The sequence below is a fragment of the Thunnus maccoyii genome, chromosome 23 (genome assembly GCF_910596095.1).
Source record: "Thunnus maccoyii chromosome 23, fThuMac1.1, whole genome shotgun sequence".
Lineage (NCBI taxonomy): Eukaryota > Metazoa > Chordata > Actinopteri > Scombriformes > Scombridae > Thunnus > Thunnus maccoyii.
The window spans coordinates 8,927,657-8,951,152 of record NC_056555.1 but is presented as its reverse complement, the minus strand read 5'-3'; the positions used below and the strand labels follow the sequence as shown (position 1 = coordinate 8,951,152).

Sequence of the window (23,496 nt, the reverse complement as noted above, 5' to 3'; positions counted from 1 at the left end):
CAGAAGAAGGAGGGGTGGGGGCATTACATCACAGCATGCGTCTGTGTGTCTGTGCTTGGTACAACAATATCATAACATCATGTCCCATTTAACATTATTATCTTATTTTTAATATCACAATCCAAATCATATCCATGACGTTAACTACTCTCATGGAGCACTGAACAAAGTTTTGGTGAGCAGGCATATGAAGAGTGGAGATGCAGGTTTCAGATCCACGAAAAAGAGACAGCAAACTGGTTTGTAATTAAGGATTTAAAATTTATTTTTTTAATTTAAAAAGGAATTAATAAATTAAATGGTCTAAATCCAGAAAGAAACTTTACCAGTAAGACTAAACAGAGGTTGAACTGCACAAGCAGTTTATCTTCCATTGGTTGATTCTGCTGCCAATCAAACGTGCCTGCACTCTTATTGGCTAGTTTTACTGACTCCACCTCCATTTTTTTTTCTCCTGTGTGCACTCATTCTTCTTTCTTGGACAATTTAACTGACCCCGCTGTGACGTGACAGTGTTTATATCAAACAGTCCCCGTTGCGTTCAGACACGGAGCTAAGAGTCTCACTATTTGCTTGTTTATTCGAAGCTCATTAATATTAAACATGTCACATCTCCAAATTGCACCATATTTGACACTGCACATCCTTGGGTGCCCAGCAATACACTCACTAGGTGTGAAGTAGATCGGATGAACAGTTCTCAAGATATACAAAAGACACACATACATATATACAGACAGACAGAGATTCCTTGCTTTTTAGTTAGATGAACTGCAGTGCCCGTTCAAAACGTGTCTGAGACATCCTGAGTGAGTCTTGAACGGACAGGCAAAGTTTCATTCACATTTCACAATTAAATAATAGTGCTTAAGTCACTTAAACTTTTTCCAAGTCCACAACGAATGCAATTCGAGGTCCGACCACAATGTGGGTTGCGATGGCACTGTTGATATTTCCACCCGTTGACTCCACCAGCAGAAGAAAAAGTAAATCAATGTTGTTTGTGAGGTATTTTTATATATTTCTTGAGAAGCGCTCATCCAAACAACTTCATACTTGACACTGCACTTTCTTGGGTCCCCAGCAATACATCAACCAGGTATGAAGTAGATTGGATGAATGGTTTTCAAGATATGCGAAGGACAAACACACATACAAACAGACAGAAGGAGATTCCTTGCTTTATATAGAGATATTCTTTTTTTTTTCCTAGACAAGACCCCAAGAGATGTCTGGAGAGTCTAGAGGTTTATTTGTTGCATTCAACAACTTTGCTTGCAGACACATAAACACACGTACGACACACATGGCTAACACATACAAACACTGGAAACAAACGTCATAGGCGAACTAAAATGTGAAAAATACACTCAGTAAGACCCTGGTTCAACACACTCACATGCGGATGATATGACATATAAACACACATCTCATTTTATATTCTCTGTCAGCCCATCCATCTTATCCCAACCCTTCACAGCACCACCATTCGAAGTATTTCTCATTCTCTTTATCTGTTGGTTTAAGTCACTAGCCCTGAAAAACAAAACTGTCAGCCTTTCACAACCAAAAGATGGCAGACACCTCCCGTCCCATCTACCTGACTGCTGCTTCTCCATCGGTGCTGCCAGTCAGCCAGACGGTCACATCTCTGCCCGCAGAAATCCGCCTAAGCAATGACTGTGACTTTTTCACAGTAGCTGTCTGCCAAAAAGCCCATCCGTCACATATTGAAACTGCTCCATATGCAAACACACACACACAAAACACATGCGTACACGCAAGACAAAACAGGCCAGCTACAAAACAGTAGGCTCTGGTGTTATGTGCACTCTGCCAAATGAAGAAGAAGAGAGCATGCGTGTGTTGAAGGTTAATGGACAGCTTAATAGAGGTCAATCACTGCAGCTGCATTACTGCTTGATAGGGCAGGACCATGCGCGCACACACGCACACACGCAAACACACACACACAGGGAGATTTGAAGACAATGAAGAGGACGAAACTGTGGTAGTACAATTAAGTGTGTCATGCACAACTTGGTGGTTTTATTTCATTACTACTCTTTATTACTAATCATAATTGAAACATTTCAATGTGTCTGCTGCAATATGTCTTGGTCTACTGGTTAAAAAGGGTGAATGAGTGGAGATCTGCGTGACCTGCCAGTGGTACAAAATGTGGCAGTGCAGTGCTTCCTCCTGCCTCTGTTAATCTGTCTGCATAAACTTCATCTCTTCATTCTTCCCTGCATCAATCTACTAACTCCTCAATCCTTCCATCCCTCTAATGGATCCTCCACTTCAGTAAACTCTGTAAAAAAAAAAACAGGACAAATATGCTTGGGGAATCCATTTGGGGAATTTAAATGAAATTGTTTTTTGTTGGGTTTTTTTTTAGTAAGCTTACTCTGAATCTAAATTATTTTTTACTTAGCAGGAGTGCATTATCGTGGAAGTAGACTGGAAACAAACTGTCCTGCTATGGGAACAGCAAAGGTCGAAGAAACAAAACTTATCTTACTTTAAAAAGGCTCGTCTCTATGTTTATTTGTCTCCATTTTGCACTTGCATCTTGTGAGACAAGTTTTGCTTTTTAAATTCATTTTTGCAAACTGAATTAAAACAAATATAAATATGCAAAAGATTCACTGGGGTTTCACTGTGTCATATTTATTGCCGCTACAGGTTTTTAACCAAAAATGACCGACTTTAGCCAACATAAGCTGATAGAAGACCTCAGTGGACTTTTAATGGATTTACTATCTATTCTCAGTATATGTGCACTGGAGGTTTCAAGTATCCACATCACACTTGTGTAGGTTGTATACCGGCCCTCGATTGGCTCTAAACTAGTTGAGATGTCACAAATCCTTCCTGTAGGTTCACGCCTTTAACTCTGATTTTCCATGACCAAAGAGAAACTTTCCGCTTTCAGAAGATGAATGAAAAAACAGCCTTCTAGTGTCAAACTGCACATACATCATTCTGCACAGAGAAGCTCAAACATCCGACTGAAGGAAGAACATGAAAAACACATTTATGACTGGAGGGAGACTTTAAGGTTTAAAGAAGGCTTTGGAGTCAAGCCCTTCAAGTTTTTAAGAAAAAATAAAATGACATCCCCCTCGTTCTTTGTCAATACACCACTGATATGATCCAAAAGAGGACCACGTACTACGCAGTCAGTGGTGGGCAGCGCTGCTTTTGGCTCATCTTCACTGTTGATCTTCATTAACGGAGTAGGTGAAATACAGAGTGTATTTCTTCACAAATGTACAAACTGAAGTTCTGCGTACACAAAGGCAACATTTTTCTCCTGCTTCTTGTCTTGTTTACGAAAAACTATTTTCTATGGACTTAGTTGGTAATCTTGAGAGGTGACATTGAATCTGCGCTTCTTATGAATGTACTGAAAAAGGCACAGCGTGTTCTAGCGAGGTGTGAGATGGCTTTAAGATTGTGCATACCCAGACAAAAAAAAAAAAAAAACCAACCCTACTCTTTTCTCTCTGGCAATATAATTATATGTACTGTTATACAGTAACAGTTAAACATAATAATCTCTAAATCAGTTCTGCTGCCGGTGCTTCCTGATACATCTCATATAACCCTTTAGCCTTATCAATATTTCCACAGCCAGTTAGTTTTCTCCTCTCCCACCACTTCACATTTAACAGCCACACTCCATTAGCAAATGTACATATTGCCACAGGCTGACATTCTTTCACAAAGCAGAAAAGCCATTTAATTTCTTTCCCTTCTCCTTCAGGCTCCAACACCAAGTGCTCTTTAAACAAATGAAATAAGATGGTATTATTTCTGAAATAATGGGAAGTTCAACCGGATGTGTTTCTGAGGCCAGGGGCAACCCGTGAAGCCTCGTGCTCATATATTGCAAAGAGGCAGAGGGAAGCTATCTAGTGAGAATAAAAACTACTCTCTCCCTCTCTCCATTTTTTTTTTTCCACCTGCTTCCTGCTTTTTAATTTCCACACTGGTTAATAACAGTGGAGACCTTTGTGTACAGTTTCTGTGATGTGGCGGTAAATGCGGGCCGTTGGGGGAGCATTACCGAGCTCTGACCGCAGTGGGAAAACTTGTTTCTCGTCTTTGTCGGGCAAAGACGAGCGTGGCTCAAGCATGCCTGCTGGAGGGGAGGAAAAAATCAAATAAGTTGGTGCACACTGGTGAGCAGGAGAAGGGCACAAGGGACACCACTGGAGTGAAGTTTTATTAGGTGCCTCTGCCAAGTTTATGGAATACAGCGTGGGCAGGGAGTCTGAATGTGTGTGTGTGTGTGTGTGTGTATGTGTGTATGCGTGCGAGACAGAGAATAGATTTTTCGAGCCTGATCCCTCCTATCTATTTCTCCACTGGATCATACCCCAGACAGGACAGAAAAGGCAGTCAAGTGTTATGACACTTCAGAAGATATGAGTGCTTTTGACACTATGCCCACTTTTAGCTTTAATCCAAGCCTTGGGTTTAACCTGAGGATTATTCCTGCTTTAATCTATTGAAAATCTTGCAAGGTGGGGCAGAGATAAGTTCAGATATGGATCATCATGGTCAAAATAGCCCCTACATATTTATCATATGGAGACAAATATCCTCAATGAAGATGTGAGTTGTATTCCTTTATAGCTCTTTTCAACTTGTTAAAATCTCACTTCCAATTTGTCCTTGAAAGAGAGACACAAGAGTTTAAATTTCACAGCTTGTTGTAACCATGTTGGAGAGCAAAGCACCACCTTGGTTTTTAACAACAGACGAAAAAATTGCAAATCAAATATTGAGACTGTCTCCTGAACTGAGGTGCTTTCAGGCTTCGGAGCTTAAAAAAGGTGAGTGTGACACTGCAGTTATGCATTTAGCAGCATTTATTGTGGCATAAAGATGACTGTTGGAACGTATTTTGCACACTGTTGGACAACAGACACATAGATTACTGCAGAAGAGGTTTGAGGGATTTCTGTGAACCCTCTCCATGGAATTCAAGCTCACCACATTTAATTAATCTATAAAGACAAAAACTAAAACTTGTAATCCTACACAGGGTGAATATATGAACACTCAAGCATTTTAGATGAAGTATGACTTTTGGCAAATACATTTATTTGCCTTCTTGCCATGAGTTAGATGATTGATACCACTCTTATGACTCTGTGGTAAATATGAAGCATAAAGACTGGAGGCAGTGGGATACAGTTAGCCTAGCCCTATCAAAATTTAGAAAAATACAGCACCTCTAAAACTGATTATTTAACATAAACAAACAGAAATCACAAGACATGACAAAAATATCAAACTACTCCTTTCAGACGAAGCTTCGTAACAGAGAAGGAAGACCTTGTAGAGGATGGATCATACTTGTATTTCTCTTTCTCATATTCCTATTAACATTACAACATAAAAACACAGCTTTTTGTGTTTTGTGTTTTTCTCGTGCTTCTTTGCCCTCCACACAATACTCATCTTTGATCCTTCCATCTTTTCATCTGCAGGGAAGCAGAGGCGGTCCAACCATCATTTATATAGGCTACAGGGCAGCTGTGCTCTGCAACTCCAAAGTTCACAGCAGTGTTCTCTTCATTCATATATATGTACCAACTGTATGTACGTATACATACATACATGTGCACACACAATAGCTACCCACACATACTGTAATATGTATACACACAAACACAGAAAGCCAAACACAACACACAGACACAAACAAACCATTAACAGGGTGTTATCTATGGTACATTAGCTAAAACATCCACACACACACACACACACACACACACACACACAAACAGTTAACTAAAGTACAGAGGTGCCCCTCCCGTCCCCTATGCCTGGCTGCCTACACTGCAGCCAATGCTTTGCAACTTCATACGACATTATGAGCCCTCACTTCAACAGAGTACCAAACAAAGCGGTCGTTAATGCTTAAAGCGCCCAGTTGGTAACCTCCCACCACCAAAAAACACAAACAGCCACACATACATCCACACACACACCTTTAATGACATCTTTTCTGCGGCACATTAGCTATTGTGCGGTAATTAATGGGAGAGTCATGGCGTTCAAAAAGCCAGTCGTCTCTCTGCAGACTAAGAGCTGTACACCACAACAATGGCTTAATGAGTAAACACACCACGCGTCTCATGAATAAATTATTTGTGCCTCGCAATTAATTTTCCCTTTTGAAGTTAAAAAAAAAAAAAAAAAAAAAAAAAGCAGGACTGTTACCAGTCTTCATAAATCAAAAGGGGGAGGGGGTTGGGAGAGAGAACATGACAGCAACTTTGTGTGCATGTGTGTGTGAGTGGTTGAGATCATCTGTAATGGGTTTATTATTTGTGCAATTTTGTGTGTGTGTGTGTGTGTGTGTGTGTGTGTGTGCTTTTGATGAATCTGTGTCTTCACATTGGTGTTTATGTATGTGGTTACATAGTTTTTTCATCTGAGTGTGCTTGTATCCGAGTGTTTTTGTGAGCTGTGAGTGTTTTCACGTTTTGCATAAATTTGTATTTGTTTCAGGATGTTGCTGATATTTGAACATATATATGCAGTGTGTGTGTGTGTGTGTGTGTGTGTGTCTGCATGGAACTTACTGAAAGGAGCTTCCACGTGATTGGTCGAACCTGTCGTGGGATTCCTGACCAGCTGAGTTTCCGTAGCTCTTCTGTAGAAAGACAACAAAAAATTCCAGAGGGTCCATGTTAGATTGAGCAGTTTTTGGACAAAGACTTCGATTTCCCTCCAGAGCATGACAGATACATTGATGAGGCAATATTATTCACTATATGGCTGTAGGTTTTCACGATATATCGTAGCCTATATATATAGTATGTCAGTTGATAGACAACCAGAGATATGAGTGAGGTCATTTATAAACAGCGTCTCTATCACATAGTTTGTCCATCTGAGAGCGATGCCGAGTAGAGGTCAACCGATTAACTGGTTTGGCCGATTTGGCAAATTCTTGTCAACTTAGCTACAAGCAGATATGGCAGCCCTCCCTCTGAAACCAGCCCCTCCCTCTACCAGTGATACCTGCAGCAGTGAATCACATCAGCAGCAGAATGACTGACAGTGACTGATGTCTGTGTTCTTCATCCTATCTAAGCTGCACTCACTATTTTCATGTCAGAAATATTATTTATTTTATTGACATGTTATTTTTCTTTCCAGTGAGATATCATTGAGTTTATATAGTGACTTTGCTGTTGTGAACATTACAGTTGCTGCTCTGGAAAACCGAATCTAGTTCATCCAGATTGATTTATTTACTGATTTATTTATTTGGGGATTTATTAGACTTAGATGTTCAGTTCAACAGTTATCCAGTTTGGAATACAATCAAAGATAGTTCATTGCTGACAGTTTTTCATGGTGGTGAGAACCACGGTTTCTGTTTCAGCCTCCGATAAAAACAGCTTTCTCCACCTTCCACCGGGCTTAACATATGTATTTACCATCATGCAGCTGTGATCCACTGTGTAGATGTGTTCATTATCAGTTATTGAGCTGATTGCAAAATAAACAATAAAATTCCACAATAACAGTTTGTATTTTTATCAGTAAACACTCGTTGCATAAATGATTGCCCCATCTGTTTTCAGTAGTGGCAGCAAACCAAATACTGACGTCATAACCTCTCTTGTATGCTAACAAATACAGACTCACTGTGATAAAAGAAATCAATTTACCATGACATAAAATAGAGCCATTAAGAACAATTTTAAAATCATTATAGGATCATTAAGTCATTCTTGAACAGCTGAATCAATCAATCAATCAACCGACCAACCAGCCATGTCCTCAATGTCCAAACTTTCTATCCTGCCTCTCACTCTCTCTTCGCTGAAATTATCTGATGGGGTTAGAAGTGGATTATTAACTACATTCTCTCCTGGCCAGGTGGGAGAGCCGGCAGGCTATAACGTAAAATAAATCTGATGGAGAGGTGCAAATTGAACTTTTGAATTGGAGGAGAGCAGTTCCCTATGGGTCCATGAAGACCAAGAAAATATGGCTCAATGCTACATATTACATCCAACCTCTCTGACACACTCATCTTGATAGTAATAGGGGATGGAGGGTGTGAGGTAGAGATCAACAGTGGCTCAAGAGAAAATACATTGTCTTGGTATCTGGTAACTTGGATCTTGCAGTGTTTCTCATATATGCTTTTAAAAGCAGCATAGCATTGCTGCTAAATGATGAAAGCCACTGCTGAAAATTCACATTGTACATAATAGTCATGACGAATGCAAACCACGCACGCTTTCTCCACTTCAAGCGGCCGGACAGGATGAATGACTGACAGTGACTGATGTCTGTGTTCTTAAGTGTTTCTAAACTTCACTCAGTATTTTTCATGTCAGAGACATTTATCTTATTGACATGTTATTTTTCTTTGCAGTGAGATATTATTGAGTTTATACAGTGACTTTGCTGTTGTAAACATTACAGTTGCTGCTCTGGAAACAATATTTTGTGATATTTAAAATATAAATCAATTCTAATCCTGCTCTTAATTAGGATTACTTCAGGTGTTTACTTCATCAGTGAGCATATTTGTTTCACTTCACTTCTTGCTAATGTCTGAGTGTAATTTGAAATACTACAACCAGTGTTGTTTTTTTATTAATATTGTAAGGTCTAAAATGATGTGAAAATGCATAGTTTTTAGTCAAATAACATCATCATCACCCCCCGACTATGCTGGGGCCTTTCATTCTTTGACATTTATTACAACTATAACTATCTGGGCCTCCAGAGTGCTTCTGGTGTCAAAAGCTCCTGTAAATTTTCACACACATGGCTCGATGAACATAAAATAAATCTATCTATCTGTACTTTTAAGTTATTTCACTGCTAGTGTGCGCAAATACGGGTCCTGGCAACATGGATTCTGCGTGAACAACAGCACCGCTACTGAACAAAATCCGAGGGGAAACACTGTCTTGTCTTTCATCCTAGTTTCAGTGAATCAAATATAATAACCAGACTACAATAAGAGTGTAGGATGTAATTTTCCCTGCACCATAAAGAGATCATGTTTGTAATTAGAGTTAAAGCTATTGTTTGTTTACCTTTACCTTATCCATGATGTCTACCTCCAGTGCATTAACACATTCTTTGTCAGTCTGCCTGATTCTGACCCACCTTGGGGCTTCTTTTGTGTTATGACATAATAGTCAAGTCACACGAGTTGAAAACAATTAAGCCTCACAAGTAGAAGGTAATCTGTCTTACATCATCAGATCCACAGAAATAATGATTCTGTGGAATCCTTGATACATTTTCTTCACAACATATCCAAATAACTGCCCTGAAAGGCAAGTTAAATTATTAAGTGATCTTATCTACTGAGACCAGGCAGCTTAGGATATTCAAGATGTATGACTGTGCGCTTGTCCACCACTGTTTTCTAAGAAGCAGGAGGTTCCTGGATGGGTTCTCGCTAGCATTAACTCATCCATTATTCACAGATAGGTCTCCCTCTGCCCAGGCCCTGCGAGTCTACAAACAGCCATTAGCATTCAACAGGATGAGTTCCCACAGCCGAACTGAGACAAACATGAAAACGCAGTGGAAATCTCTTCACTTGTAATTGCACTGCCACTGTTTTACCTGCGTTCCAAGAGTGAAGGGAAAGAGGGGAAATTGATTTCAGTGCAAATCAAATGGCACTGCCTTAACATACTTTTCTGGGTTAAAAAAAAACAACAAATGTACCTAATGAATAAGCCAAATTCTTCCTAGACTCTTATTCAAGGCGCTGGCTGGAAATTGATAAGCCCTTCGCGCAGAGTGAACGGTATTGATTAGTGCTGCCAAATGACTCTGCCTTGCCTGTTCTTCAAGGCAAATGCAACGGAGCGTCAGTGACAGATAGCAGAATAGGAAATAGCAATCAGATAAACAGCAATGGGCTAAGTCCATTGGCTAAATTGAGTGAAACGCATTAGAGCTTGTTCGGCTGATGGGAGTAGCTATTTATTCACTATAGTTCCTCTGCATCTTCCACTTAAAATTTCTCCCTTACCTTGTCCCTTGTGACTTTAATTATATAGATATTCAATACAGTGATCTAGTGCACAGCGTGGCTTTGCTGGTTTGGAGGGAGTCAGAGCCCAGCAGTATGGGAAGGTTTCGATTACCCCAAGGCTACCTGTGCAGCAGCAAGTCTCATTCAAAAACTGATAGAAAAAGTCTCTCAGATGTGACACACACCTTAAAAATTACAAAAAGGAAAGGTGCTGCAGGTTTTCCACTGATTCTCTCCGTGTCTCCTGGCTCTATCTCCTCTCCTCAGGACTACAAATGGAAGGCAACATGTATGAAAGCGCAGAGTTACGGTGTGAGTTCAGACATACAGATAAAGAGGAACAAGCTATGTTTTGCCTCCCTCTGAATCAGGAGCTCTTAGGCATGTGTAGTATTCAATGTACATACTCTCCATTCAATTTGTCTGTTTTTTTTTTTCTTTGAAAGACAGAGTACCATTGTATAATGGCACTTTACAAATTAGTTCATTAACTGCTGTTTTTTCTGTTTTGTAAGGAAATCCTCTTTATTATACAATACCTCATGTTACTGACATATAATAAATAATACAATAATAGCCAGTGCAAGCAAACTTAATTGGCATTGCAGTCCTGTCTTTGTGCTGCAATCACAGCCAGTCCCGATGTGGTTTGTTAGGGTACATCCCGTTTTGCAGGCTCATGAAAGACTGATTCGAGAGCTGTGGCTATTGATTGACACTACTGCGTGTCAAAGGACACTTGCATAAATTTTAGAAATTAGCATAAAAATTTCACAGATCCCTTTTATCGCCTGGGTGAATTTTTATATCTTTAAATCTCATGTGTGCGTGTTTACATTAAAATGTCTGAATGCACCGTTCGGCTGCTTTCGATGACATTCACCTTTATGTGGAACGGGTCAGCTGCAGTGAAGTTACGTAGGAACTACTAAGTCCGAGTCTTTAAGGGTGAAATCGTTATCCTATGTGCAGCTCTACATTCGTTACGCTCCTAACAGCAAGTCAAGGGTGTCTCTCCTCTTGCCTAGCACCCTTTGAACCTTCATTTGCACTGTCAGACAAAGAAATGAGTCCATGAATCTTGTGGGCACGGGCTTAATTAAACTATGTTATATTTCCCCCACCTGGCATTAATCTCACCATAGGGGGTATAGAGAGGAGGGGTGAAGGGGCGTGAGGCACGAGTTGGCTAATGGTCTTTACATCCTGATGCTGCAGTGATCTCCACAGAGCCCCGTCCCCTCTGGTCAAACACTTAACCATTGCAGGGACAGCTAGTGGAAGAAAGAATGTGTGTGTCAGAGGGGGCATCTATGCAAGTGTATGTGTGTGGGCATGTGTAAGTGTGTAGAAAAAGTAAGGGGTGTTTATTTATTTGGCACCATGTGGCCGGCAGAACAAGCAGATGTGCCCGGTAAGAACCATGCATCACAGACAGAAAACCGCAGACACAGCCTCTATACTCCTGCAATTCGCTGCCTTCCTCACACTCCAGCAGTGAGCCGGACCGCTGCGGAATCCAAATTCACAGTTCACCCGATGAGTCTAGATGACTTATAGACCCACAGCTTGACTGTCAGAGTACTGATGCACTGCGCTTGTACAGTATATCAAAGGACAATGTCTACTAGGAAAGAATGTTTCATCCTATTCTTCCAGTTTCACACATTTTAATTAGTCCTTGCCTTAAAGGCTGATTTGAGAGGAGATCTACAGAAGGAAATATGTAATCTATCATCCATCTGTGAAATACACTCTGTGGTGATGCTTAATTCTAATGCAAATACACTCACATGGGAATATGTCCATCCCCCCCCCCCCCCCCCCCCCCCCACCATTTCCTAAATGCTTTCTCTATAGCCATACTCATCTCCGCTCCAATGCCGGGGAAATCATTTCTGAGGAGTAAAATTCCATTTCCTACCGTGGGCAGAGACAGAGAAGGCGACATGAGCATAGTTGACGTACAGGCTAAATTGCAGATGTCGTTTCATTAGTGTGAGGCTAGCTCATCTCTCAGAAAACATATCTGACTCTCTAGGGCATCTCTTGTGTATTATGAATGAGACAGCCGGGCCCTAGCTCCACTAGAATAAATTAAAGGCATTTCGTGACATTTTGAAAATTAATCTGTTGTTTTTGCTCAGCGGGCACTTGTCACAATGTGGGCGAAAAGTTTCTGCAACTGTCCTCGAGGCGGCGAGGGACTAGCTGTCCCCGTCAGTTTCGGTGAACAAAGTTAACAATGCAAACAAGCCATTTTTAGCTGACAAATTTGTCATCTCCCCCCCTCACACATCTTTAATCTGTATAACTATTAAAAAAAAAAACTCTACTAATTGAAATTGTGAAGACATTCCTTTAACAGGTCTCTATAGAAACTATGCAAAGGCAACTCACTAAGGTTAAAACTCAATTTACAGTCAAGTCACCCTGCAGGCAATCAAATTTTAAAGTATACATATACAAGTGCAAGCAGGGGCCAAGCGAAAACAGAATTTCCCTACTGGGACCAATAAAACATCACATTATTATATACATGCTTTGGAATTAGTGTGATCAGTGCTGTGGGTGTTTATCATGCTGGCAGGCACAGAGCTCGGGGGATTGGTCTGGAGGTACAGACTCAGCCCTGGAGGAAGCGGTATTCCTCACTGGCATGAAAAACACCTGTAACATCGGTAATGTGCGACTCAAGGACAACTGCTGCAAGTCTTCCCTGTGTTCTTGACTATTGTATTCCATTATGCATGAACTTACAGGGGTGCACTTTGTCTTGGCTGGAGTTAAGCTAGGGACCACAGGGGGTGATTAGGACACCATGTACCTTCTGTTGAACACCCACAACAGCTGCTCTGATATGGGACCCTCACAGCTAATGAATGCTCAATGACTCTTGCAACATTCAGAGGGCAAAATACAACTAAATATCATGTTTGTATTTCATTCATTTAACCAGCCAGGATAATCAAAAGTAATATGCGGCTCGAGAGTAGTTAGAAGAGGAGGGAAGGTCACATCAGATGTACAAATGATGGAGTTTCCCGGTGCAGGCACTCATGTACCGTTGCCGACAGCAGCTCCAGTGAAGCAGATGGGGTTGGGTGTCTTGATAAGGGCCACCTCGATTGTACTTGCTGAGGGAGGAAAGAATGTGTCTTATTCACCTCTCTGGCCCAGATTCTCCAAGGCTGGTTGGGGATTTGAACCACTTACATTTGGGTCAGAGGAACATTTCTTTGACATTTTGGCGACAAAACAACATTTTTCGAAGGCAAGGGCCTACACTGGGGCTGGATCTAAGGATTTAGGGTCTTAATCTCATACACAAAAAGCCAAGAATACAGTTAAGCACCACTACTAGAGTCATGCATGCATTCATTAGACTGTTTGCTTCCTGAGAGGAAAGAAACAATAGGGCTCCAGAAGAGGGCTCTTGTGTTGAGGGGAAAAAAAAAAAATCAAATGAAGTATGGAAGTGTGTATATGGATGATTGTAAGTGTGTGTATGTCAGTGTGTGTACCTGCACCACTGCCATGTCTGTCTGTCTACCTGCCTGTCAGTCAGTCTACCTGCCCTGTGTGCATGGTTCTGTGTGACGGCCAGTAAGAAGAGTAGAAGACAGCGAGAAGGGAAAAAGTGCTGTCAGTCAGTGCTGGCTGAGCAGGGAGCTGACGGGAGCAGGAGGGAAGACGGTTGGCGGGCCGGAGCCATGCACTATTCAGGCATCATTCAGACGGAGCGCGACCACTGGGGCAAAACACCACAAGGTTCTGGGCAACTTGCGCGCACGTGAATACCACACACACCTGCCAAAAAAAAATGGCGTTTATATTCCGCAACAGGAGCTGCCTCAGCAAATCCGACATCAGGACTGTGGCACTAAGGTTTTCATATGTATTGTGGTCTGAAACTTCAGTAGCACAGCTATCAATAATTTTGTCAGTTGCTTTAAATACAGTAGTATATACTTGACATTACTGTAGTACCAAACTAAAAGACAAGCACAGCCTTAACTTTAACTAGTAGCTCTTGCTTTGTCTTTAAAAGCCATCTCTGTATCTTCTTTATATATGGAATTAGAATAAAGGCTTTTCCACAGTATATGGAAAAGTCAGAACACTTACAGGTGTATTCTACGCTACTACAATGTGTGCCAGTAGTGTCATCCAAAGCACCTGTCTTAGATATTATTGCTATGATCAAAAGTAGGTTAACGCCATCACTTCTTCTCCCTCGTTGCAGACATTGTCCCAGTGTCATCTGACGCAATTGGCGACTGAGGTCAGAAAAACAATACTATAAAGGACAGACACCTTTATCATGCAGTGTATTAAAAAGTTAAGCTCCCCTCCTATAAACCTTGAATGCTATGAGAAAGTCCTGAATGGTCTAACTCGTCTAAAGGACAAAGTGATGGCGCCAGGGAGCAGACGGCCCGTAAACTAATGGGAGTCTTGTAAAAAGATACTTCCCCCTGGATTATACCTGCTCAGGAGACCTGATGGATGGCCCAGATGGCTGGGAGAGGACACCGAGCATAGATGAGCGTACAGGTGTGGGAGTGTGCGTGTATGTGTGTGTGTTCTCTTGTGTGCTATAACAAGGACTTGTATAGTCAAGTCCCTGAAGCTTGCCTTGCCTTTAAGTGATTTAGATGAAACAGGTTCCAAAATATCTGACCTGGTGACTCTATGTTTTTTTTAAGAAAAGTTTATGAGGGAATATGCAGACATTTCAGAATTTCAGTTATGTTACTGTTGCAGGTAATGAATATTTTGGTTTGGGAGGAACTGTTAAAAAGAAAAAATTAATAATTAATACACTCAATGAAACCAGTGCAGATTCAAAGGATAATGAGCTACCGCAGTGCAACTGGCAGATGTGGAATTCAGTGAAAATAATGTTAATAGGGAGGCTGTAATATTAAGTTACAAAGAAACCTGCTCCCCACATTGTGGCATTGACCAAAAAATGCCATACTGAGACTGTCAATGCTCAATTATCCCCTCCAAATTCTCCAAAGGCTTTTAAATCACCAAGAGTAGGTGAATACTTTGTTTCCTAAACTAAAAGATGGTGAATAAACTGACTGGAATGTTGTTGTTTTTTTGTCAATCAAAGGCTTATAGTACTCCCTGCACTTTAACAGTCTATGCAGTTAAGTATACATACTATTTCTATTTCAAGTAGGTTTATGGTTACTCAAACCATAAACCATAGTTGCATTTATTATGGTGAGACAAGATGTCAAACCTTGATGCTTTTCATGAACTATTGTATATCTATATCTGGTCTTACTTCTACCAAGGTTACAGCTTACTTATCTGTTTACTGGATGAATCAGTAGCACTGGTATAGAAAATGGTATTATTAACTTTAACATTATTAAAGCAGGTTTGTGACATGAGGCTGTGCTTTTAATCAGAGCTAAACTTACAATGCTGTTTTAGCTTGTGAGTAGACTTAAGAGAATTTTTTTACAAATAAACCTCTGGCTATATCTAATTAGATGGAGGTGTCATTCTTTTCTAAATCCTTGAGTTAATAAATCACTAAAAGTAGATAATGAATTGTAGGATTATACTGAAACGGTTTTGCTCTGGGCACAAAATGTCTTCCGTGCACATATAGCAATTCTTCACTTCCCGGTGGCCAGCGGAGCACAGGTGTGAACTGTAAGGGCTGTAAAAAGTGTGCTCAGTCAACCTTCTCTTAGAGAAGAAAGGATGAAAAATTCACACCGAAGACCGCATGGTGTAACATATGAATAAACTAAGCCAGACAATCCGGGAGACTACTGACACAGGAGACAGCTGGTGGTTGGACCAACCTTATTAAGTCAGGTGTTTTGCCTGGGGACATGCTAGGAGGCAGAACACACACATGAACATTCATGACATGCGCACATACATATGCCCCCGATTGTTAAAACAGTTACTATGCAGGGAACACATAGTGGAGTATAATTATAATCAAATAGATGCTGTTGAGGTTTCAAAACAGAGAAACCTTTCTCTTAGTGAAGTTGCCATATTTCCCAGATATTAATCTACCTACACAGTCTAATGCCAAATTATCTCTTCTTCTACACTGTTCAGCCTGTGACAGACACCTCTGAAATTGTCACACATGGACAGTGCTTTTGAACGAGGCATTAGGACTAAGTTAAATTGAATTACATCGCCTCGTCCCACTTTGATGGCGGCTATTAACTTTGCAAACAGCGCTGATGGTAAGCCTATCATATGGTGGCTGCTGTGTAACAGGATTGCGGATTGTAGCACTACAATTTGAATCGAGCAACCGTGGCAGAAAGTAGCAAGCCTCCTAACCGTAGTTGCTGCAGTGAAGGTGACGGCAGTTGGGGAGAAGCATACTGTAGCGGTGGAGGTGTAACAAAGAGCTGCAGCACCCCCAACAGAGGGTAGAGACACACCGACAGGCAGCAACGCGATGAAAGGAAATGTGTGTATATTCGTGTGGGCAGTTCTTTTTTTTTTGTAATATGTACATGTGTGAGGTGATCTCAATACAAAGAGCCAGCAAAAAGAGAGGAAAAAAAAGAAGAAAATGAGACAAACAAAGGAAGGAAATGATGAAAAGAGGAAGTAAAAGATAGAGTAAGGATAAATTGCCAGGAAAGAGAAGAGGAGAAAGGACCATTGCCATAGCAACAGCAGTATTTCTGCCATCCAGCAATAACTGCTTGATGTTAGATGCCAGCTCTGAGTCTTAAAATCTATTAAAAAGAAAAAAAGCTATGCACAAAGTCTGTCAAATCTGGCCTTGTGACTTACAGCCATACACACTTCAATACACACACAGACACAAACGCTGCTTATTCCTGAATTTCAGGTGGCAATCAGATCATTTTACCGACTGAAAAAGGTGAAAACTGAACAGCTAAAAACAATAAGACACATCACCTAGTATTGTATTTGTGAAGCAGTTTCCCCTTGTCATTTGGTAGAAATTTGGTCCATCAAGGTATGATTTTCATTTCACCTGGACTCATAAGAGCTGTTTTGGATTGGGTCAAGTTATGCAGGAAAGTCTAGTAATTGGCAAAATATTAAGGCATATTCTTCCAATCTGACTTTACTCTTCAGTTATGGAAACAAGAAGTGAAACTCATGATGGGGTTAGCTATATCGGCTCATTTTTTTCCCTCAGTTTCAGCTGAAGTAGCTCCCTCCATACTGTGCATACAGTGGGTGCTGTGTTCAGGTTCACACAACAGACACGCTCGCCTCAGGACACCAGGAATAATTAGCTGAGATCAACCTGACATCAATCACCTCGCTCTCGCACACGCACAGGTCACCACCCTCTACATGACCTTACATGCTAAACAGACCGCTGTCACAACCTGTCGAGAGAGAGAGAGGGAGAGACAGAGAGAGAGAGAGAGAGGGAGAGAGAGAGATAGTAGGAAGCTGACATAGGTGTGAAGGATCAGAATGCAAAGGAGATCATGAAAGCAACTTGGGCAGATTTTACATGATCAAGAAATAGAGAAGAAGAAACTGACAAGTGAGGGGGAAAAAAAGGCAGAAAATGGATATGTCTTTCTTTACCATCATCCCTCTAAATTCAATACAATATTCTTCAAACTACCAGTTTGGCAAAGTATCGAAGCATGAAGAGAACTTTACACTGCTCAGTGCACTCTGCTGCAGTCCCTGACTAGATTAGCCTGGCTGTACCACTAAACCGACTTGGCTGTAATGCTGTCCATCGATTTTAGAAAAATCCCACACATTAACACACTGACCAACACAGTCAGACAAACACACCTGTGGACTCCAGAGACTGCCAGCCCTGACATGTCGGGGGGCTTGTCCCAAAAACATGGCTGCCTCTGCAATTAATTACACCATTCAAGTGAGGAACCAGCCGATGGATCATCCCTGCACCCCTCCTTTGAGCTCAAGGACAGTCGGTCGAATTTCTCTTTTACACAAGGGGGCGTCATCCCTACCGACAGCGTCTGCTGGTAAGTGCGAGAATTTTGTATGAATGTAAATGTGTCGCAGACCCTGGGTGGGAAATTAGCACCGGCCACCAGCCAAATGCTGGTAAAATATGAAAGTGGCTGGTAGATCTCAGACACAAAATAATGATTTACTACTGAGTAGCTGGTGAAGTTGGACATTTATCTGTCAGTGGCTGGTAGATGTTCACATTTTAAAAAGTTAATTACCCACCCTGCCGTGTACAGGGATGATGACCTCCCTTTAAGGACAAGGAGTTTAATCCGTCATGTCATCTTCCTTTTCACCTATTCTTTCTGTGAAAAGTTAAAGGCTAAAAAGTTTATTTTATAGGCCCCATGCAATGAAAAATACATTTTCCCAGTTTTAACTCTGTGTCCCTGTGTTAATTTTTCATTTATCTCTTGTTAAATGCCAAGTATATGTCAAAAAATCAGTATCAGTGTATTTTTACATCAAAATCCCTGTCTTTTCTCTGTCTGTAAAACACTTTCAAATGTTTGATGACTCATCCTGCACTCAGGAGTGTTTACAAAAGTTCATTCAACCAAATGTGACTTTGGGCGAGTAGCTAGCCACTCTGGTCATATAAAACCGCACTTCACCATTTGTGGGTCGTAGCAGTTAACAGAGCAGTATTCAGAGAGACAGAAAGAGATGTGTGTTTGGATATCAGTGGGCAAAAAGTTTGTTTTCATTTCCAAAACAGTGTGGCTGAGGTCTAATTCATTCATCTCTCCCTCGTGATCTCACAACAGTTGAGGATGTGTGTGTGGAGCCAACAGTCCTCCATAGCTCCGTTTCTCTCTGCAACTCTGCATCACATGAAACTCTAAGCCCCACCCACTTTTTTAGCAGTCCAATTGAATGTGAAGGATTTGATTTAAATCCCTCTTGTAACTGTACACTGCTCAAATACTTAGGGCTGTAGTCTCCTGGTCGACTGGTCGATTAGTTGGTCGATATGCTCTCGTCCGACCAAATTCTCATTGGTTGAATAATTGCAGTGTAACTTTCATAAGGAGAAAAATGCTACATCAACAGCGTTCCAGGATTAATCCATTATTTCCTGCGGCGGGAGGGACAGACTAACAAATTACCTGTGAAAATGTCAAACGAATGTGTATTCAAAACACCCCCGTTGTTTTCACAATTTTGAACTCGTCCAACCTAATGGAAACTGCTAGGTCAAAAAATATTTTTAATGCCAAAAATAATGCCAAATATCCATTCATTCAGAGATCAATAGAGTTTGGGAGTCTCTGTGCAGCGCTGTTCCAGTACGTGAGTCTATCTCTATGTCGTTACCTCGGAAACTATTGGTATCGTAACTCCGTTAAGGAATAGGGCATTGCATAGTATGTTTGTATGCTCTAACTTCTAGTTCATGGGGTCTTTAAGTGGAAAAAAATCAAATCAGTATTTCAAACTCAGATATTTTGATGCCCAAAAGCAGGGCAACTCTGCAAACCAAGGTCCAAAAGTGACTCATACTTATGAGAGCAGTGATATTTACTTTTGTCCCAAAAATATTTTGTTACATTAGGCTTAAATTCCTTCAGACGATTTCATTTTTTCTTTTTGTGTTCTCATCTATATCCCATTCTTTGCTGCTGCAATGACCCAATTTCCCCACGGGGATCATTAAAGTTTCATCTTATCTTATCTTATCTGCCCCGATCCCTCTCCGTTTCCCTATCACCCCCCACACCCCTATCCTTCACTTAATTATGTCCCGTGAATGAAGTTCATCTTTCATGCTGCCAGCAGCCGGCAGCGTGGCTCGCCCGTTCTGGGCTATCTAATCATGGCGCTGAGACTAAACTAAATTTAGACAGCCGGCTTGTGATGCCTGGCAGGCCCTAATGAGGGCTGACATCTCAAGACACTCTGCTGATGTACAGGATACACTCTGCCCCAGCGGGCCGCAACCATCGTTGACCAACGCTGATGACTTGTGAACCAGTTTGTTTTGTTTGAAAAGTTTTCAAGGGGATCACACGTAGAGGTGAACTGCTGTGCTGACTAAGGCCATTCAAACTTAATGAAATCTAGCATTTACATTTTAGGATCTTAGCCAATGCTCTTATTGTGTGTACCTTAGAGTAATCTACATGTGCCAGGTAAAGCAGAAGCAAAGGGAACCAGGGGTCCTAACTCAAACAAATGCAAATCTATCAGCCATGTCTGCCAATGCCATAGGATCTGCGGATGCATGTTAACATAGTGGACAAGATAATCTAGTGGTGGCATCATTAATCAACAATAATATCACAAATGTACTGAGAAATAGTTTAAATGCACAATTCAGGTGAGCTTTCTGCAAATCAGAGCCTAACGGATAAATCAGCCGAGCCGATATTTTGGCTAAATGCTGATATTTTAAGATCTTATCTTCATATAGCCATATATGTAGGACAATAAGTAACGAGAAATGTCAGTACAGAAATGACAAAACTATGTTATCAATTGTAAAACATATCTGCTTAGTACGCATCTTTATTGCAAACATCAAAAATGTTTGTTCCTTTAAAAAAATTCTAATGATATCAGCTATTATATTATTATCTTGATCCCTTGATATTGACTTTTTTAAACTCTCAAACATCTATGTCGGTGTCAGCCTCAAAAATCTGTTATCTGTCGAGCTACACTGCAAATATTTCAGGAATCAATGCCTTCTGAAACGCTGAAAGGCTTTTAATGTGAAACAGATGGAGAAGGTGCTGCACTTTTATTAAATTATCCAAGAAACAAGAGCAGATTAATAAAACTGACAAGATTCTTACTAAAATATAAATACAATTATAAAAAAGAGTCAATCTGAATAAAAGGCCCAGCACTGCCTCAAATAAATGCCTGCTAGTCTCTTCAGTAAAGGTAAATTAAGACCACAGCCACTATTTGAGAAAGGAGGCTACGGTATTTAAACTGTGTCATTTCTGCACTGAAATATTTCTGACACACTCTTGGTGTTTAGCATATTTAGAGTATTTAGGTGCATAAGCCATTATTTGTTAAACACAGCACTTTTCTGATTCTCTTCAGGCACTCTTCTTCTCCTCATGCTCCCTTTTTGTCACGCTCTCACACTCTACTCAAGGACAACAGATGTGCATTTTAAGTCTTAACATCGAGCATATATGAAAGTAAAGAGGCTTTTAACAGAGATTTTACAGAGAGTTCAAGAGTACGCCATCCACTAATAATCAGCACATCACTGATATTTTCTTATGAGTAAGTCTCTGTGCTTTTAACCAAACTGACTAGCTGAGGTCAGGGCGACAAGCTACCAACTACAATTTCAAGCAAAATTTTTCTTTCGGCACAAATTTTAACAGCACACCCAGAGCATACGGTGTATAAAAACAGTATTTGGAAATCCGAGAACTATTACTGCTAAATTAATGAGATGATACAGATAAAAATACATTGTCTTAACCTGTATGTTGACAGCATCATTAAGGCAATTAACTGGTGTAACAGGATTTCATTTGGCTAAAAGTATAACCACAGTTTTCCTACAGATTGTGATCCTAATTCATAATCATAATTAATATTTCTAACTCAAGGAACACAATATTTAACTGCACAGTTTGCATTTTACATCAACATCTTTAGTTTTTATTTTCCATTTTAAATTAAATGTCTTATTACTAATGATATACCAACAATATATGTTTACCAACTGTTTAAATAAAAAATGTGCTACTTTGGCAGCCCTATCCTCTCAATGTTTGTTTCTATAAAAGAGCTGGTGTAACTGCAAATGCTGCTGTGGTCTAACCAGATGTTAAGTAATTGCTTTTCCACCTTCCTGACATGCAACCATAGCTTTAATAACTACATATAACTCTATAGATCCTTGACAGTTAATACTCTGTTTCCGCGAGTGTAAGCACTTCACCACATAATATCCTTCCTTTAAATTACAGACTGGTCGCTGGATGGATCTAAACATTCATATACTCAGACTTGTTGGTGCGCAGCAGTCGCCAAAAGTTAGTTTCAGAGGACAGAAAGTCATCTGCTGAGAGGGGGGTCTGTGGGGATTTCATGGCCACTGGGGTGCCAGTGGTAGGAAACAAAGTCTCTAGGGTTGGATAAACAATAAAGGCCTGTCGTTTGCTTAGAACAAAGGCCTGTCATTTGCTTTTGTTGTTGGTGGTATTTTTTCCCCTCGTAATCTGCATGTCCAGATGGCTGGATGACTTTCCCCCTCACAGCATCGTTAAAAGCGCGGCACAGCTGGCAGACTGAGAGTGAGCAAACTAAGAGTGAGAAGCAAAAGAGCGCAAGGAAATGAAAAAGTAAAGGAGCATTGAGAAAAAAAAAGCTCAAAGATGTAGCGTGACACACAACAGTAGCGCGACAAGTGGACCGTGCAAGAGCACACACTGTAACACACACTAAGAGTTATGTGGACGCTGCAGGATGAGTATCTCTTACCCAGATCTGTGTTGGGCCCAGCCAATAACTGTTTGAACTTATCCAGACGGGATGCTTCCCTCTCGGTCATGGCCGGAGTGCCAGATGTGTTCTGGTCAGCCATGCGAGCCACTAGCGGGATGACGGGCGGCCGGTGGGGCAGAGACCGCTGTCTGTGCAGAGCTGCGTGCTCACCAGCTGCATCTGGTGGAAGGATCAAGAGATGAGAGAGGGAAAAAGGTTACATAAACACACAGACAACAAACAGAGGGCTTTCAGATGATGCTGCACATGATCTTGTGGGTATTGTAAAGGTCTATAGCTTTTTTCCAAACTGATGAGAACATCTGTCAATACACGTAAACACCCATGTTTGGGGATCGGGGATTATGCGTTTGGAGAGTGTGAGAAGTTTTGTATCCAAACAAAGAATTTGCTCGTCTTAAAGCTAAAAATGCTAATGTCAGAAAGCTAACATGCCGATGTTCAGCAGGTCCAATGTTTACAATGTTCACCACCACCTTAGTTTAGTGTTTTAGCACACAAATCACAAAGTTTAGTCATAACTCATAAGTTTTGCAGGTATTTGATCATAAACCCAAAATATGACTTGTTGATGGCACTAGATGAAGTCATGAGATCACCAACTGATTACAATTCATCATGAGAGGATCATGAATGTTGGCACCAAATCTTGGGTTGATCCATTAAGTAGATTTTGGATTTTGACATGATTCACTGGATATTGAAAACTTTGAAAAGGGGTGGACCGACCAGCCAACAGACCAACATCGCCATCCTTAAAACTTTAATCAGTGAACTGTGCCCAGGATAATTGTGATTACAAAAGACCCTGTGGTTTACACCGAAGCTACATGGTAGTCCAACATTAACTTTCCTCTGAACAGAGCCTCTTTGATTCTGTCTTGTACAGTTTTTGTATCCCTGTATTAATGTACTGTAACTTTCCATGTTGGTTTGCTTCCTTGTTAGCTTGTTTGTTATAAGAGTAAAAA

The 23,496-nt window shown here is 40.8% G+C and overlaps 1 protein-coding gene across 3 annotated transcripts in view; it reads right to left on the bottom strand.

Annotated features, from left to right (window-relative positions):
• tbc1d22a (TBC1 domain family, member 22a) overlaps positions 1–23,496 on the bottom strand; it is a 133,766-nt gene that overhangs the window by 100,675 nt on the left and 9,595 nt on the right. For all 3 annotated transcript variants that reach the window (XM_042403462.1, XM_042403461.1, XM_042403463.1), the window contains 2 exons: positions 22,502–22,684; positions 6,609–6,679 (listed from right to left, as the gene is read on the bottom strand). In XM_042403462.1, the coding sequence (XP_042259396.1) occupies positions 6,609–6,679; positions 22,502–22,684 (254 nt within the window). The remainder of the gene's footprint in view (positions 1–6,608; positions 6,680–22,501; positions 22,685–23,496) is intronic.